Source organism: Carassius gibelio, chromosome B25 (assembly GCF_023724105.1).
Source record: "Carassius gibelio isolate Cgi1373 ecotype wild population from Czech Republic chromosome B25, carGib1.2-hapl.c, whole genome shotgun sequence".
NCBI lineage: Eukaryota > Metazoa > Chordata > Actinopteri > Cypriniformes > Cyprinidae > Carassius > Carassius gibelio.
In genome coordinates, this window is record NC_068420.1 from 4304227 (window position 1) to 4324466 (window position 20240).

At 37.9% G+C, this 20240-nt stretch overlaps 1 protein-coding gene across 2 annotated transcripts in view; it reads right to left on the minus strand.

Moving 5' to 3' along the window:
• Positions 1-1559: 1559 nt before the first annotated feature.
• The window catches only part of wnt7bb (wingless-type MMTV integration site family, member 7Bb), a 40596-nt gene continuing 21915 nt past the window's right edge, over positions 1560-20240 (minus strand). Inside the window, exons 3-4 of one of the 2 annotated variants that reach the window (XM_052597047.1) lie at positions 7955-8226; positions 1560-3025 (exon numbers count right to left, since the gene is read on the minus strand). In XM_052597047.1, coding sequence (XP_052453007.1) covers positions 2546-3025; positions 7955-8226 — 752 coding nt within the window. In that variant the 3' untranslated portion in view covers positions 1560-2545. The remainder of the gene's footprint in view (positions 3026-7954; positions 8227-20240) is intronic. The other variant, XM_052597048.1, reaches the window with a different exon arrangement.

Sequence of the window (20240 nt, forward strand, 5' to 3'; positions counted from 1 at the left end):
GAAAGAGTTTCAGCTTGTGCGTGTTACATAAATTAAAGTAATATTTCAGTTTAATGCTAAATATACATTTGGATTTGAATGCACCATTATTTAGACACATCCAATACAACTTTCATTGGAAACTAGTTTGAATAGTGTGTAGATTTCCCTAAAAAGTTACATGTTTTCAGGTTTTCCAAAAAAAATATTGTTTGAGAGTGAATATAATTAGATTACATATAGTAACGATGCCTGAAGTATCATTTGAGAAACATTTTAGCATTTTCTGTTCATACAGTTAAAGTTATTGGTAACTAAAACAGTCTTTTATTTTATTGTATTTTAAAAATATAGAATTTCTGTTTAAATTTTCGCTGCAAAAATATTCCCAATGTCAGTCAACTTAAATCCCAAAGTATGCAATCAAAAGTCAGAGATCTCCATCATTTCTCATCAAATCCATATTCATTTTACAGCTCTAAGCTCTATACTTTTTCACTTTTTCTAAGGAACTTTAGGAGAAACGTCTGAGACAAAGTCCCATGCAATGAAGCACTATGAAAAAGCATAATATCTACCGCAGTACAAGAGCAAATCAACCTAAACCCTCTTGTTTTTTTCTCCTTAATTCCAAAGATAACTCCGCACATGCCACAATCAAGCGAACGGACCACAAGATATCATAAACATGTGTTTTCCTCACAAACGTAAAGAAAGGCTGGATGGGCGAGCTGCTTGCTTGATTTAACTATGATATCTAATGATGTATGTTTCCTCCTCATGCCCTATTAAGATTAAGAGTGACTGGAACTGCGCAATATGGGCACAATATCCGGCCTCAAATATGAGTCACAGCGAAATATCACTGCCTCATTTTAGGCAGCTTTCCCAAATGGGCTTCGAAAACATGGAACTGGAAAGCTGTCCCTGACACGGCCAGGAAACAAGCATAAAAAGCCACCAATGCAATTAATCTTGTCATTTATAATGGGGAAATGCCGATGAGTCTATTCTTTTCGGGTTTAACGATCATTATGTTGATAGGTGATGTGTGTTTAATGGGTTTTCAGGCTTCTGAAATACAGGAAACTGGAGTTGGGATTCATCCTGATGTCATGTGTGCTTGAAAACACCAATGTTTGGGATAAAACGTAGTTGAAACATTTTGCATTAAAAAAATCGATTAATTTAGAAAGCAATCAACCAGCAGGAACAAAACAATGCAATAGTAAATGCAAAAAAATAAAAAGCAATTAATCATATAACTGCATAATATTGACAGAAAAGTCAATAGATTTGTCCGCTTTTAAAATTGAGAAGAGAAACTACTTCCCAGATCTTTTCTATTTGAAATCCAAACACTGTTATAGTAATGCAAATAGTTTTTTCACTTGTTGATACTAATATAAAATATTATACAATATTATATATTTGATGTAATATTTATTATTTATAAAAGGTTACATATAATGAAATACTAATAACATATTATATACTGTATATATATCAATTAAAACAATATTGTATATAATATATAACGTAATATACAGTCATATTAAATTTTAATGTAAAACATCAAATATATTAAATGATATAGATAAAAATATATATTACATAATAAATACTGATATAAAATATTCTATCATATAAATCAAAAATATTACATATTGTCTAATATGTTATGTAAAATATTTTATATAGTATACAATATATTATATAACATGCGTTTCAGGACCCAGTTTCCCCAAAGAGTTATTTTCCCCTGCAAAAACATCCCAGATGTCAGTCAACTTGATATGTATTTTACTTTTAATTGCATCGTATCTGAATAGAAAAAATATCAGTGCGGCACTCTGTAACATATCCAGAAATATACTCGTTCCACATTTCATGAACTGAGGAAGGATCTTTGAATCGCAGAGACTGGTTTAGCAAAGTCGGAAAAAGGAAAAGTGGCCCGAACGTCTATGGCATACCTTAATGAGAACTACGGCTAGATTACAGCAAAGATGAACCCATGCTAACATGCGTCAGCTGACCAAAAAAAATAAAAAATGACAGTGGTTTCATAAGTCAACACATCATTAGCCATCAAACGTTCCTGTTGCAAAACACAGGGCCTTTCTCCTACCCTCTACAAGACGTTTTCAGTCACAAACTTCTACAAAGTCTTTCTCTCGGTTTACACTTAGTACAAAAGAACACATTTCTACCCGTTAGCGCTTCGGTTCCTTAGGAGACTATGACATATAATATAGAATAATTTATTTTCAGTGTTCAAACAGATAGATCCAGTGTGACTGGATAACTAACATACTCTACCAGGTTCCAGTTGGCATTTATACATCCTCGATTTGCACTGAGCTCACAACGAGTTCCTCCGTGGCGTTTTGAGACGATGCCGAGTCCCACACTACGAATCCCAGCATGCACGGCTGGCATCCTGCAGTCCTTTAGCGCGAGTCAGTGCACGTACCTCCGGGCTCGTACCTACCGATAGAGTTTAGTATTTTAACTCTGTGTTAAAGCAAATATACATTCAGCTGTGCAAAACGAGCCGAGCGATTCATTTGCAGGTGAACACCTCCGTCCTCTCGCTACAGGTGTTGCATTTCACAAAACAGCACCACTGGAATTTACAGTTGCATTGCCACACTTTGGTGTACTGATGCGTGTTGTAGCCCCGCCCACAGCACATGAGGTCACAACTGTCCGTGTGAGGCGATGTCCGGTTGCACAGCCGCCCCTGCGTCCCCACGCTCCCCGTTTTGGCGTCCTCTTCGCAGTAGTTGGGCGAACGCTCGATGTAGACCAAGTCTGTTTCTAAGGGCTTCTGGTAACCGTCCGCCTTCTTCACCTTGAGGAAGGTGGGCTGCCGCAGGCGCGAGGCGCGGACCACCTCCACATGCACCGCTTTGTTGTACTTGTCCTTCAGGACGTAGCCGATTTCGCGGAACTTGGGTAGTGTGGTCCAGCAGGTTTTGGTGGTGCAGGAGCCCGACACGCCGTGACACTTGCACTCCAGCTTCATCCGTTCCTCCAGAACCTGCGGGAAACAGTACGAGTCTCGGTTAGTGTGTCTATAATCAATAGGGCTGTCCCCAACGAAGGATTTTCATAGTCAAATCGGAATTTCGAATCTTGCCGATATTCAAATCACATGTTTTGGGGGCGGGGCAATTTTTTTTTTTTACCAAGAGTCAAGTCAGACATTCGAGAGTCAAGATTACAGATGATTAACATATAGAAAATGTACAAGATACAAACGTGGTAAATAATGTTTTGCGTTTTGATAAAAAAATTGTTAACATAATCATCAGCGAAACCCTTAGATATCACAAACATTTTTTTTTTACAATAGTGCTCTCTTTATAACATTATGTACATTATGTAGTTATTAATGTTCTGCGTTTTTGTTTTGAGCTGCGTGCTGAAGATGACCAGTAGAATGAAGTAGCAGGTTTTTCTTCGTTATTTATACAACATAACGTTAATGTTACGATTTATAGTCTATCTGCACAAAATGCCCGGAATGCATGAACATTTCGGAACGTGTCAGAAAAACGGCAACTAAACTCTAACAATTCACAGCCGCTAAAACGAGATAAACAATATAAACACAATATATATAAACTGGATGAAATGTTTTTAAATCACTTGTAAGCTACCTTACTTGATCGAAAAAAAATCGAGTTTTTCACCCGTGTCCATTTGTGTCTTGTTAAATGTATAAATCCCTGCCGCCAAGATGCTCCTATCGGTCGCGGACTATAGAAAGTGAAACTTACATCTATAGGGGTGGTTGGATTTTAAATATTTATTTGAAGCTTCTTTCTTTTCAGATTTTTATTTACAGTATTATCTAAATAGTCTGTATACTTATTGGGAGAAAACCAGTAGTTCGAGCACCCCCATATAGCCAAAATGGCATGATCATAACACCCTGTGCAAATATTTAACTGAGAGATTGGTATCGAATCAGGTTACTCCAAATTGAAGCCTCGAATCGTCAACTAACCACATCAAATTAACCAACGCTGACTGTGTCAGAGAAACTATTTGTGACCCTAATTGAACTATGGGCTAATCCTGGCTTAGTCTAAGCCTTTTCTGTGAAATCAGGCCAATATGTATTATTATATGATCTCTGTTTTTTAGCTTTTTACAATTAAAGTACCGTATTTTCCGCACTATAAGTCACACTTTCTCATAGTTTGGCTGGTGCTGCGACTTATAGTCAGGTGCAACTTATTTATCAAAATTAATTTGACATGAACCAGCAGAAATGAACCGAGAGAAAACATTACTGTCTATAGCCGCCAGAGGGCGCTTATATATGTTTTTTTTCCTCATCACAACATATTTTTGGACTAATGCGACTTATACTCAGCTGCGACTTATAGTCCAAAAAATACGGTACTATCAATTATAAGACTGGTGTGCTGTGTTGGTCACCATTTGATATCCGATATAAAATACTAGCTTACAGTTTATTGTATTCTTCCTAATGTTTTAAAAGTAGTACTGTAAATGAAACAGATTGCATAATGCAATGGTAAATGCAGTAGTTCAGTGTTGTCATATCTCTATGCTGGTCACAGGACCTCATCACATTGCAAGACGGGCACATCTAAAAAAAAAACAAAATAAACCACACTAAATGTCTCTACAGTTAACCGACAAATAATGCAACGTCAAAAAGCTCAGGTTAAATGATTATTAGTTACACATCAAAATGGAAAAGGTCGATGATGGCCACATTGCTCTGTCAAGAGCGATGCACATTCAACATACTTCAGAAATAGTATGAGAGTACACTTAAACACAACACACGGAAATCAGCCTTTTTATGGTTTGCACTGGGCTGTTTGGAAGACAAGCAATGTACATGCAGTGGAAAAACCATATGCTGGCGTAGCGGCGATCTAATGTGCTACATTAATACTGCTGAGACTTCAGACGCTCGCTACTGATCCGCACCAGCAGCTCTCTGCCAGTTACCCATCAAACCTACTCTTTAATTCTCTCTACCTTCCTGCACACCACATCTATGAGCAGGAAAAATAAATATAAATCTCCTATAACCAAACACCATGATACTCCCGGTTAGAAGTGGATTATTGAGCTATTTAATGCTTTGCAGATCTTTCACAGCAGTGAAGCTACCGAACGTCATCAAATGGAAAGAAAGCGGAAGAAACCTGCATTACAGATGGAGAAAGGGTTCAAATCATCAAGCACTCATGTACAGTGCACTGCAAAGAAATGGAGATGATTTATTTTTAGATTAACATTAGATATCAATACTGTATGAAAAGCTGAAAGACTTTTTCCAGACCCTTTTCTCTGTCTGGCACGACTCCTCACCAAAAGCAATTATTATGTCCCTGCAAAACACATGTAAACTAATTGATCAATCCCACAAAACTGTCTTGACCCAAGCGAGGCCATTGACAGTTAAAGTTGGTTGGGAGATCTTGATTTAAACAGGGTCTGCTCAATAACAAAAGAGGTCAGAAGGATTGTTCTGGCAAGACATTTATACTACAGTGTCTACAGTGATGTTTTGTACTTCCTGGCCTTTTCCTATGACTCATATCAAGCCTGCCAGTTTTCCATTTTAATAATAAAAAAATGGTTCCTAATTGGCCTCTAATTGAATTATGCTAAAAATGAACAGAATAAATATATTATTGCATTATAATTTTACATTTTAAAAATGTACTTGTTCTAAAACCTATTGGGCTGGCCAAATAAACCACACTGTATGATTGTAAGGCATCTCTCACACACACACTCACACACACACACACACACACACACACACACACAGACTGCATGCATTATAAGGCATAATACTTTTTTAAAGACTGCATTGAAAGGCATAATGTCTATGAGAGTTTATGAAAAGTCTATGAAAACCATGCATTTTTAAGTTGCATACATATAACTGATATTGTGTGTGTGTGACATATTAAAAAGCAGTAAAAATATATATATAATTATTTTATTACTTTTATATTGTTCCTTTTTTAATATTGTAATATTGCAATTATTAATATTGTATATATATATATATATATATATATATATATATATATATATATATATATATATAGTTATGTTATTATACAGTCGGTTTTATATATATATATATATATTTACTGCTTTTTAATATTCCTTTATATATTATATTTTTTATTATACTTTTAACATTTATTTAAAACATGCATTGTCAATATTACAAAATTAACATTACATAGTATCTAAAGAAAGGCAGTCGGTTGGGCTAAAAGAGTCTGCTAAATGACTAAATGTAAATGTAATAACAAGTAGAATGTCTTAATTCTGCCATGCAGTAATTTCATAAAATGTAAACTGGATTTTTGTCCATTACTTTACCAATTAACACATTTTTCCCTTGTAAAACACTGATTATTTGAACACCCGTACAATGTTGAAATCAGTCCCACATGGCTTCAATGCATCAATGTTGATTCTGCAGAGAAATATGTTCATGACTACCGTGGATTCAACATACAACGAGCCAGCGTATGCCCACAGGCAACAGCTTTTCGAAATGAACGATGTGTTACTTCACAAGCCGTCCGAAGGCCCGCAGCGCTGTTTACATTTGCCTGGATACACTTACATCCACAGCGCTAATATGGACCAGTTTTGGCCCCGGCTCGCTCCAACCACATACACGTATGATAGCAATTGAAATTCCAGAGCGGCAACTTCCATCTTCCCCCATCCAGAGTCATATGGTACGTCCCGTCCCCCATACCCTATGATGCTATGGCTCCACGATTGCCATTGTGGGTCCTCTATAAAAGATGAGAAAAAAGCCTGACTCAATGGAGCGAGGGCTGTGTTTTCAGTGCTGCAGAAAGACTCGCAATAATATCCTGTTACAGGCTTTAGACTCGATGATTCCATACAGCGGCCCGCGATGGGATTGGCTAGGCTCCAGCTGGCAACCGCAATCCTGGGGCTCAGTCCCGGCTCGGCTCAGGCTCGCTCACACCATAAAGCCCTGTGTTATTAATTAGATCCATTTGTCACCAGAGTGCATGCGGTTCTGCTGTTTCAGTTCATGTTGTTTTGTGTTCTTGGATGACTAACAGCTATCAAACAAACAAACATGGCCAGAGCGGCGAGCGGCCAAACCGAGCTTGAACCGGGATCAAGGCGGGAACCAAGAAAACACGCAGTAATTGGCTGAAATGAAACAAGTTGCTGAAAATGGCTGACTGTTGGGGAGCGATCGAGCTTGCTTTGGGTTGCTCGGTGGGGGAATCGTTTTAGATGCCACCTGAAACACCTGTTTTACATGGGAAGAATGAACTGCGCCACCCACAATACGGCGAACGGTTTTGGAGGACCGTCAAGACCAGCCACACCACACGTCTTTGCAGAGCCAAACTCTAAAACGCTCTTTAAGCTGAAAAAACTGACATCGAAGTCTAAATGCATTTGTCTTTTCAGCATGAATTAATGGATACATTTCTAAAGAATTCGTTATTTGTTTCTTCAACTAAACGGCGGCCAAAAGGCGCTTCCAAGCTTCAACGTTTTAAAGCTTCTGACATCTAAAACAGATTAAGTAGCACTGTCTGGAAGATTTTCCCAACCGTGCAGTCAAACAAAATGGATAAATGTTTCTGAAAGGCGACCATGACCAATGTTGGTAAACTGTCAAATTAAAATGCTCTAGAGAGATAACAAATGCATGCACAAGAACTTTTCCCTGAAGATTTTATTTGTTTCTTCAAGGCAAAAACTCTTCCAAGCTTTAAAGTTCTTCAAACAGCTTCTGAAGCCTAAACAGATTAAGGAGAACTGTCTGGATGCTTCTCCCAATCGTGCAGTCAAACAAAACTTTTGGATGAATGGTCTGGCAGTCTTGCAGAAACAACGCTGCTAAAATGTCAAATCTAAATGTTTAAGCTTGTGCAGGAAAAAGCCTCACCTTCCGGCCAGCTTCGTTGTTATGAAGGTTCATCAGCCGCCTGGCATTTTTTTTAATCTCCCGTGCATCCACGAACTTCCTGGAGAACTCAATGCCGTATTTGATGTCCGCGGAGCATCCACCCCATTTCCAGCCCTCCTCCTGATTGTAGTAGCCCTGTTTCTCCCTGTCGCAGCCGCAGTGGCTCATGTTACCCTGGCTGCATGCGGCCGTCACGGCGTGGGCGACCCCAGCGGCGGTGATGGCGTAGGTGAATGCCGCCTCCCTGCTGCCTGGGGGGAAGAGGGAACAGGCTGTGACATCTGCTCAACAGGACTCAATCACCAACAAATTTGCATGCACAAACTACCAAAACCAACAGTAACAGTAACAGTAACTGATTACATGTAATCTGGATTACATAATAGTTATTAAAGGGTTAATTCACCCAAAAATGAAAAAAGCTCATGTCTTAATCACCCTCAAAGCATCCTATGTGTTATGTTATAAATTGTCCTGGCTCTTCTAAGCGTTACAATGGCAGTAGGCGAGTGTTTTTGTTCAACAGTCCAAAAGTAGTCTAATAAAGCATGTGCATCCATTATGAAAAGTGCCTCACAAGTTTTTAGGGGGTGAATAAAGGCCTCCTGTAGTGAATCGATGCATTTTTGTAAGAAAAATATCAATTTTTAAAACATTAAAATCACTTTTTGCTCACGTCTGCTGAGTGTGATACGTGCAAGCAATTCCAGCGGATGATTTAGTCAGTATACAATACATTGCGCATGCTCCAGTGAGAAGCACATTATTTAGAATTAGAAGCACAAAACGAGGATTTGTAAAGACAAACATAGGAGGATTTCATTTTAAGTCAAGAATAGACTAGTTAGTCTTTGCTCAAGGAAGGAAACTTTGCTTCCTTTGCTCCTGTAAACAAACTCGCAAGACTAGCATATCTCACAGGTGCATGCACACGTTTATAATGTACACATTTACAGATTATTCACACAATAGCAGTTCATTATTAATAATTTATTGATTCTCTCTCTTTTTTTCCCTTTTGTTTTGTGTATGTGATGCAGAGATTACCAAACCTTTTTTTCTGTCAAACCACTTTGACCAAATACATTTACTCGATGTCCCCCTGAGATTTGAAGTTAATATTTAAATAATTTATTAACACATTTGCATGTTCTCTGATTGGTTAACAATAATCCCATTTATATTTTACCTATAAACAAGTTATGTCAAAAGTACTCTAAAAGTAATCCAAAAGTAGTCCCACTAAATCACCTAAAACAAGAAATTCTCACTTACATTACTGACTACAATTTCCAACATATTATTTGTAATCTGTAAAATAATCTAATTTGTAAGAGTTTCCCGAAAATGTTTAATTTATTTGATTTTTTTAAAAAGCAAAATTTGCTATCTCCACTGTTGAGGTGTTCAGATACTCAATATCTTCAGGGAAACATGACTTGGTATCTTTGTATATAATCTTTTAGAAAATGGAGTGGTATGGAATAATGATAGTAATATTTTAGAGAAGCAATTTCAAGTGAGAATGTATGATTAGTACAGATTTCTGTGTAGCTTCCAAAGATGAAAATGTGTGATAAGCTGGTTTCATCCCAGCTGCCGAATAGTGTTTCTGTATACCTTTGGGGAAAAGGCTGCAGCTGTTAACCAGCGGCCGCAGATGTTACTCAGAGTGTGAGAAAGAAAAACCAAGGTGCTGTCCAAAGTGCTGAATTCTCCTGCCAAAGCACCTTACAAACCCACCACAAGAAACACAGTGAGGTACATTTGGCCCTCCCTGTTGCTGCTGCTGGGACGGCCGGCAGGTTCCTCTCACACATACATCTGGATCTTTATTTAATGTGAAACATCGAGCAAACATAGCAGGACATTCACAGTAGATCAGCTCAACAATCACGGGAACAGCAATCTCTGGTCCTCTCAGCAGAGCCAAACTCTCTTATCAAAAGCTGTCTTTTCTAAAGAGAGGTGTGCTGTTACTTTAAGTGATCACATGTATGATTTTTACATCCTGTATAGAAAAAAAATAGCAACAAAACTATTTGCTCGAAAACGAGAGATGCACACTGATTGGAATAATTTTCTTGGCCGAAGCCAATTTCTGTTTTATTTATTTATTTATTTTGTAAGAGTGACCTGCCAATACTGATTTTTTTCAGATTCTGATTTTCTCTCTAATTATTATAATTGACAACATATACAAACAAAAACCTGTGCTTTTTTTAATGCAAAGATTATTTTAAATTATTAAACATTACAATTCCCCCAATCTGGACAAAGTTACATGTTTTCTCGCTTAAACAACTCTCAAAATAAAATGCTCTGTTACAATAAAAAAGGTAGAAATAACAATTAACTGCAAGGAATATTTTTTAAACATACAAATAAGAAATGTTGAAATGATGATGATGATATGAAACCAAACCAGTAGGTGGCAGTTTGAATGAGTGAGTCATTTAGTCCTTCATTCAACAGATTTGTTCAAACGACTGATTCATTCAGAAACGACACAAGTGACTATTTGGATTTATTCCGTAACGAAACACTGCCGTGTGTTGCTGGGAGACACACAACGGTTCTGCTGTGGCTTTGATTGGAACTATTTTCATCAGCGAAAATAAGCAAAAACAGTAAATTTTGTGTCTAACTAACGTAATTTTAACTTCTTGTTTATTGAACTACTATTGTATAAAATCACATTGCAATCGTGTTGAAACATTTTAGTCGTGCATTGTTGCATAACTAAGTTATATAGTAATATTATTTAAAACGTTGTTACTCTGCAGTATGCATCTATAAATTTCTGTGTGTGCTGTTGCGCTCATTTGTTTTGATTTCTGCCTTCGGTTGTTGTTCAGATGTTCTTAGTTTTGAAGTCTCTCTCCCAAACTCACTCAGGATGTGCAGGCCTCATCTGGCACAACATAAATATATCATCAGTCGCTGTAAGTGTGACCGGTCCACACCAGTCATGCAGAAAATCAACTAATTCCGGTCCCTGGCTGGTCGATCGGTGCATCACTAGGCAAAACCAATCTTAACACCATATCAACTCCCAAGCAACCAGCTAAAATACCCTTGCAAGCACATTAATCATTACAGTTTTTAATTCTAATTAATTTGCAAAGTTGTTACAAACCCGCTTTGTGCTTTGTCATTATGGTGTATGGACTGTAGATTATTAATGTGTGGAATAAAAGCAATTTACATCAGTTTAAAATAAGGCTCCAACATAAAACGTGAAAAAAAACCCGTTATGAATAGTTTAATAAATTTATTGAAGAGTATGGCCCTAAGGTACACTGCGCAGCAACTTTTCAGCTTAAATTGGTTTTCTTATGGTTTACCTAAAGACTCCTACGATTTTTGTCAAGATGCTGGTTTGCTGTATCCTGAACGATACAAATACCGGAGCTCGAGGCACAGCCTTATTGTCTCATTTTCTCCCAATATTTTTAATTTTGTCACTACATGCTGGAGTAAAATTAACTGTTTGCCTTCCACTGGTGTCGATCATAAAAATGTAATATCTGTCTCCTGCATGGTGAACTAATCACTGTTGTCTTATTCGCATAGACCAGTGCATGCTGCATTGTTTAATGCCTGCTCTATGAATATAAAGGTGCTGCTTTTAGCCTCATCTTTGAAAAAACTTGGACTTCCTGTTTTTAACTGAATCGTGGCATAAAGGAGATGATTGGCTACTGTGGCGAGTGGGGCGGGGCCGAGAGGCGTGGGAACGAGGAGTGAGGCCAGGTGTAGTGATTGGAGATGAGCTACACCTGCGCCTCACCGCCGGTATTGAGTCCCACGTAGGAGATGGAAGGATATAAAACTGGAGCGACTATAGTGAAGGACGAGAGAGGACCAGGCCTGGACATTATTTTATGTTTTGGTTTTTGTGTGCGGGCACCAGTCGTCCGCGAGGGGCTGGTGCGCTGTTTTGTGTTTATTTTGAATATTAAAGTTTGATTTTGATTGTACCCCCAGGTTCCCGCAGGTCCCCGTGAGCGGCCCCCCTGGAGGGAAGGGGGGGGTAGAGCGCAGTCTCGAGGGTACCCCCCCGGCCTGCGAGGGGCGATGGGGGTATGTGGCGAGTGGGGCGGGGCCCGGAGGCGTGGGAACGAGGAGTGAGGCCAGGTGTAGTGATTGGAGATGAGCTACACCTGCGCCCCACCGCCGTTATTGAGTCCCACGTAGGAGATGGAAGGATATAAAACTGGAGCGACTACAGTGAAGGACGAGAGAGGACCAGGCCTGAAAATTATTTTATGTTTTAGTTTTTATGTGCGCGCACCAGTCGTCCGCGAGGGGCTGGTGCGCGGTTTTGTGTTTATTTTGAATATTAAAGTTTGATTTTGATTGTGCGCCGGTTCCCGCCTCCTTCTTCCCGATGAATAGGAAGTTTTTATCATTACAGTTACTGTTTAATCAGATTAGTCCTCCTGGATTTGGAACTATAACTATTTGGTGATTACAGAGCACTAATTAAGACAACAAGATCTGCTTATTTCTCTCAGACTATTGAAAACAACCACGGAAACCCAAGACACTTGTTTCAAACTATAAATTGTCTGCTTCAAGTTAAAGCTGTTTCCACCATGCCGGTTTCTTTTTTTTAAAGAAATAAATAATGTTGATAATGTTGGTAAACAAATTTCCATTTCACCTTTTTCTACTACCACATCACTGTTCATCTGGGTTCACTGGTGTTCTTTTTACTAACTTTCCTCAACTGAGACTCTCAAACGGGAGGAATCTAGCATGAAATCTACCACTTCCTTGCTAGACCCTATTCCCACTAGCTAATTTAAATCTTGCTTTGATGCTTTGTGTCCTGCTGTTCTCAGAATTATAAATGACTTGGCTTGTTCCAGCAGCATTAAAGATTGCTGCTGTAACCTCTGTACCAAAAAAAATTAAATTTCAATAACTTTCGTCCTAGTTCAAATCTCCTGTTCTTGGCAAAATAACTTGCTTCTCATTTGTGTAACCATTTCACAGTTAATAATCTTTTGAACCTTTTTAGTTGGGTTTTCATAAATTTCACAGTACTGAGATGACCTTGGTCAAAGTCACCAATGATTTGTTGATGGCTTATGACTCTGGTGCAACATCTATTCTTATTCTTCTTGATCTAAGAGCCGCGTTTGATACTGTGGATCACAATCTATTACTTACTCGTCTTGAAAGAGTGTTTGGTGTGTCTGGCACTGCCTTAAGGTGGTTAAGGTCTAATTTTACTGCTTCCAGTTTGTTTCTATGGGTGGTTATAGGTCTGAGATTAGCTCTGTCTCAACTGGCGTCCCTCAGGGGTCTGTTTTAGGTCCTTTACTTTTTTAACATTTATTTGTAACCTTTAGGCCACCTTTTGAGATCGCTCGGCGAGATTCAGCTGCCAGGATCTTAACTGGGACTAGGATTACCAGTCAAATTACTCCAGTGTTAGAATATCTGCATCGGCTCCTGGTCAGGTTTATCGTGGATTTCAAAATTATGATGCTTACTTTTAAAGCACTACTACATGGTCTGGCACCAAATTACCCTACAGAATTGTTACATCCATGCAATCCTAGTCGTAGATTGCGTTCATGTCAGTCAAACTTGTTGGTTGTTTCTCAAACATTTCTAAGATCTATGGGCTTTCTCATCTATGCTCCTGTCCTTTGGAATTCTTTGCCGCTTGAATTTAGGGAAGTTTAGCGTTATGATGTTTTTAAAGTTCAACTTAGGAATTTTTTTTTTTACTTGCATTTGCTTGTTGCTTTTGTATTGTTTTTTTATTATATTGGTTATATTGTGTTCAGCACTTTAAGCACTTTTAAAGGCGCTTTATGAAATAACATTTATTATAATCACTTTCGCAAGACACTGTAATTGCTTATTTTTATCTATTAATGAAAATGTATGGCTTCATGAAATTTACATTTAAAAAATATTAGAAATAATGAGACCATAATATTCAACGAGCCAGCTTGTGACAGCAGAGAAAACTTTCACTCCTCACACACTGGCATGTACAGTACAATTCTTCGACTCAAACACACATACACACAGTGTAATGTGTAATGTAATCGCAAAAGCAGGAAAAGAAGATTAGTGCAAATGTAATGGCAAAAGCACAGACTAGCGTTTGGCTCCCACACGCACACACACAAAGACTTTAGAGAAACGAAGGGGTGTTGATGGACTGTCACCCCTGTTGTGTCTGGATCTACAACGGCTGCTAATGAGACCAAATTATGTAGAGAAACTGAGAGAGCAGATGCAGAATCTCTATTTGAGGCCAGTAAGTTCTATGCTCAGAATATACTTTTTATGAAGCATACAGTCTATGTGCAGTATATGTGCAGTAAACAACGGGGCACAGTGGATAAAATAATCTACTTTCCTTTTCAGTGTAATTACAGACACAGAGTTTTCATCCCTTTTTTTTCTTTAATTGGCCAAAAGTTAAGACATTTTTATTCAAAATCTAATTGGCTATGCAATATATTTTTCAAAATGTTCTTTCTTTCTTTTTTTATGATTTTAGTTTTTTACCTTTATTGCGATATAGGACAGTTAGTTGGCAGGAAGTCAAGTGGGGAGCCTAACCCTAACCCAAAATTAGCATGTTAGCACAGGCAAATTAATGACATGAAAAATATTTAACACAGTTAATGCAGGGGCGGAGCTAGGGTTGCACCGTTAACACAGGGGTGGAATTAGGGTTGCGCGGTTAAGGCTGGGCGGAGCTAGGGTTGCACGGTTAACGCAGGGGCGTAGCAAGGGTTGCACGGTTAACGCAGGGGCGTAGCAAGGGTTGCGCGTTAACGCAGGAGGCAGAACATGGGTTGCACAGTTATTGCAGGGGTGGAGCTAGGGTTGTGCAGTTAATGCAGGGGCGGAGCTAGGGTTGTGCAGTTAATGCAGGGGTGGAACTAGGGTTGCGCAGTTAATGCAGGGGCGGAGCTAGGGTTGCGCAGTTAATGCAGGGGCAGAGCTAGGGGTTGCGCAGTTAATGCAGGGGTGGAGCTAGGGTTTCGCACTTAACACAGGGGCAGAACTAGGGTTGCACAGTTAACACAGGGGCGGAACCAGGTTTGCGCTATTAACGCAGGGGTGGGAGACTAGGTTTGCTCATTTAATACAGTGGTGGAACTAGGGTTGAGCAGCGAACGCAGGGGCGGGACTAGTGTTGCGTAGTTAACACAAGGGTCGAGCTAGGGTTACACTGTTAATGCAAGGTTCGAGCTAGGGTTACACGGTAAATGCAGGGGTGGATCTAGGGTAACGTGGTTAATGCAGGGGTGAAACTAGAGTTGCACGGTAAATGCAAGGGCAGAGCTAGGGTTGCACAGTAAATGCAGGGGTGGAACTAGATTTGCGAATTTAACGCAAGGGCGGAGCTAGGGATACACGGTTAACGCAATGGTCGAGCTAGGGTTACAGGGTTAATGCAGGGATGGAACTAGGGTGACGCGGTTAATGCAGGGGTGAAAATAGAGTTTCATGGTTAATACAATGGCAGAGCTAGTGTTGCACAGTTAATGCACTGGTGGAGCTAGGTTTTTGCAGTAAATGCAGGTGTGGAACTAGGGTTGTGAAGTTAACACAGGGGCAGAGCTATGGTTGTGCAGTTCATGCATTGGCGGATCTAGGTTTGCGCAGTTAACGCAAGGGTCGAGCTAGGATTACACTGTTTACGCAAAGGTCGAGCTAGGGTAATGTGGTTAACGCAGGGGTGAAACTACGGTTGCACGGTTAATGCAAGGGCAGAGCTAGGGTTGCACAGTAAACGCAGGTACGGAGTTGGGTTTCGCAGTAAATGCATGAGCGGGCTAGGGTTCTACAGTTAATGCAGGGGCAGAGTTAGGGTTGGCCATCCCACTCACAACTGCTGCTTCTATCTCTTTTTTACTTGACATGGACTGCATTCATTCAGACACAGAATGACCACATCTCCCGGGATACTTTTCAGATGCATACTCCACTTCGTGCCAGGCGCAATTTAAACAAGTGCAGAAATAGTACCGGTGATGAGGAGCTTCAGTACAATTACAGGGAACTGCAGTCAGATGAGATGTTGTCAGGCAGTTTGTCAGTAATATTAATTATTCTGTCCTGTTAGCCATTACACTGTTCTCATAGTACTCGCTCTTCCATTGCACACACAAATACAGCCTGTGTTAATTTTCGTATTAATGCGCGCTCAGCACCGGCAGCTCTTAAAGCAATCGCAGCCAAATAAGCTAATTACCAGCTGCTCTGATGCCTGTTAATCAGAGAAACAAAAGAAACATAGCGGAAATCATCTATAATCAACTTTGAATATAGTGTTGATGAATTCTCTTTCATTTCAGTTTATTTCCTACTTACTGAAAGGCACAGGTAAATATGCAATTTATTATAATGGATTTATGCGAAGATTGTTTTATGTTCACTTAAAATATAAGTTTTTTTTTTAAGTCTAATAAATGTTTAAATCAACAGCTCTACAATTACGTTGTAATGTTGAATGGTTAAATATTAGGAAAGAAACAACAAAAGAAACAACAAAGACATCAGTAGGATTGGTATCAGTAAAACTCATCTTAATTCATTCAATTCAAAATAAATAAACACTAAACACTAAACAAATATTAAAATATATTGTTTCTACACTAATTTTAAGATTGAATGTGAAATTATTGCAATATAAAAGTATATTTAAAAAACTTTAATATTAGGTGGGATTAATCATGATTAAAGTAAAAAAAAATCAACTGATAGCATTGATGAATTTGTTTTATTTTACTGTAATTTACATATATAAGCATATGTTTAAGTTAGCATATATATTTTGTATTTCCAATGTAAAGTGAAAAATACAACTTTGCTGCTTTCAAAAGCAAAAAATAAAAAACAAAAATGAATACAAGCTCACAAACAAAACGTCCCAATACCAGTTTCCAAGATTTTCTAAAAATACAGTCTTCCCCAGCCTCACAATCTTTCCTATCCATCGCGCAGGCGGTGCCCAATCAGGCTGCTGTCCACATCGGGTTAACGGTACGAGAGGGCCATACTCACAAACGCCAAAGTGAATAAAGCACATCAGAGGAGGCCAGACCCAAAGCCCTGACTCGACTCCAGCTAGAAGCACCCTGGGATAGCCTCGAACCCTGCCAGTGGAAAACTGGACTGACCAGAAAACCCTCAAAGAACTTGGAAGGGAAGGAGAGAGGAATATTAAAACAGATGTCTAATAGAGTTTAGTGGCAAGTGTCTGCGACAGAATCCAAGATCTCTGTGGAAGAGTAACGCTTTGTCTCTGTTTACCCTCACTTTACGTATAATATATATATATATATATATATATATCCTCATGACCTTATGTAGAGAGGGTGGGTGGACGACTACGTCTGTCATGCCGGCTGACCGCTTTGGCTCGGACGGACGAGAGCGAACCACTAAACAAATCACGTTTGACACGGCTGAGGAGATTTACAACCTCTGAGAGAACAAACAATCCCGTTGAACCCTACGATGGCCTGGGCAGCTCCAAATGCTCCATTCATGCCGCCGAACAGACGTAGCGCACTTGAGGGACGCTACGCCCACCTGGAGGGCACTTTGAGGCCGGAGAACACAGCCAAGTTCTGCTAAATCTGCTTTTTCTGCTACATCTGAGGTCAGCGAGAGCATCGAGAAGAGTTATGATGAATCTACAGTCATCAAATGAGAGGAGAGACAGTCACTGGTGCTGCACTGCAAACTCATTAGTGAAGTCGAGCATCACTCAAAAAGTACAACTCTGTCAAGAGTCACAAATGACAGGAAGAGATTGTGTGTTCTGTAAGTTTTACAACAACTGGAATGAGCAGATCCTGTTCAATTTAACATGAGTGTCTCTGTGTGCTGTGATGCATGCCAGATTCTAGATAATAGATGCAATGTCAATTATTTAAAAAATTCATAAAAAAAAATAAAATAAAAATAAAAATAAAATGTTTTAACATTTTTTACACACAGACACACAAATAGTATTCCTTTAAATGTTTAAATATATTAAATGTCTAAAATATAAGCATAAAATATATTTAATGTATATATATATATATATATATATATATATATATATATATATATATATATATATATATATATATATATATATATATATATATATATACACACACACACAATAGATTTTTGTATGTATAACCCTAACCCTATATATATAATACAATTAAATACAGTTATTTATTTTCTTTTTCTTTTATTTTCTTTTACTTTGAATCTACTTGCCAGTAGTGATTGGGTGAAATTATAATATTTTTTTACCTTTTCAGAGCAAATACATCAGACATGAAACATGTTTTTATGTTCAGAAATGAGCTGCAAACACAAACACAATATATCTGTAAAAGTGTGCACACATGAGGGAAGAGTTTCCTTTACATGAAATCAAAAACAAGTTGAAAACGCGGCTTAATCCAGCACTGGGGGAGTTTTGTGTCTCTCTGCATTTCTAGATCATTCTTGTTCAATGTTTAGCAGCTCTTTAATCACGACTCCATCCAGATAAGCTTTGATGAAGCGCATTACTGCTCTATTGTTCATAAGCGCTTACATTTGAATGCTCTTTAAGATCTGCGATCAAAGAACCACAATAGATCATTTATCACATATGCTTATCATTCATGAAAATGCACGGCGATTTACATTTAAAGTGTATATGATAAGGGTTAAAGTCCATCCACATGTCTAGTTCAGGACAGAGAGATGATCTGATTGTGACAGACACAGCTTTTATCCTCCTCACATCCTGTTTCTGTCATCCATTCATCCATCCACACAGGAGGAGGGCTTGCTGAATCATCACTGTCTCCTATTCACAAACACAGACTACAGCTCTGCACCATTTCAATACACACTCACTTGCACAGAAAAATTGCAAAAGCAACAGTAATAGCAATAATAATACATTATATTAAATTATTTAAAAAACAAAGCAAAATTACAATGCAAAAAAAAGGAAAATAAAAATAATATATATATATATATATATATATATATATATATATATATATATATATATATATATATATATATATATATAAATAATAAAACTAATTAAAAAATAACATTAAAAAGTAAAAAAAATAATAATAATAAAGTAAAAAATCATACAAATTACATTATTTTTATGTACACCATTTATTCTTTTTTGTAAAAAAAAAAAATATATATATATATATATTCATACAATTCACTTAAATTAACATTTAAATTAGTATAAATGTAAATGTTATAATATATAATAATTACTAAAATTATTATTATATTTACATTTTTATAAATATAAAAATAAATAAATTAAATATTTTACATTTCAATTAATAAAATAAAAATAGATTTTATTATAATTAAAATATAAACCACTGTAGATACAAACATATACACACACACACACACACACACACAGTATTACCTTTAATTAAATGCAATTGTTTTATTTTGCTTCTTTTAAATTTTGAATCTAGTGAAATGATCATTGCTCTAAATAAAAACTAATTAAAAACTAAAATTAAAAATAATATAAAAATCTCTCTTAAAAAATTGTAAAAATTTCCAAACTTTCCAGTCAAAATAAAGAAAATTCTGAATAAAAAAAGGATGTTAATTTCAACCTAAGATGTCCATTTGTAAGCTACTCATATTAATTTTCAAAAAATGTAAAGTGTTTAAAAATTACAGCACAACAGAAGTGGCCTCTTATCTCTTGCTCATTTTCCTACTTTTCTTCCTCTCCGTTTCATTGCTGTTCTGTTTCAGTTCTTAATCCCTGATGAGAACATCTAATCCCTGACCTGCACTGAGCGAACACATTTCCATACGGATACACTCGACTCACGGTCAGTGATTGATTGAACAGGAATACCTCCAGAGGAGATTCAGATCTGCTTCCTGTGGCTGCATGGTGATTTGACTAATCTGCACTTTATCATTGACAGACGGCCGATGTCAAAGTGTCAGTACCTGCCGAGACAGCGCTCTGACCCTCGCTGCATGCAGGAAAAGGCAAATGCTTGGCTGCAACTCAGACATGTTCGATGATTTAATCCAAGCTTCTAATTCCAAGTAACTCCTGACATTAAATTCCATGTAAGTAGTTGGATTTCACACTTCAGGGCATGCGCTTGAGATTTCCTCCTGATAACTGCAACGTCACTTTGAGGAAAACTTCCTTCTCAATCTGTTACTTGCAGACTTGTCTTGAGGCGCTGATGCACAGAAA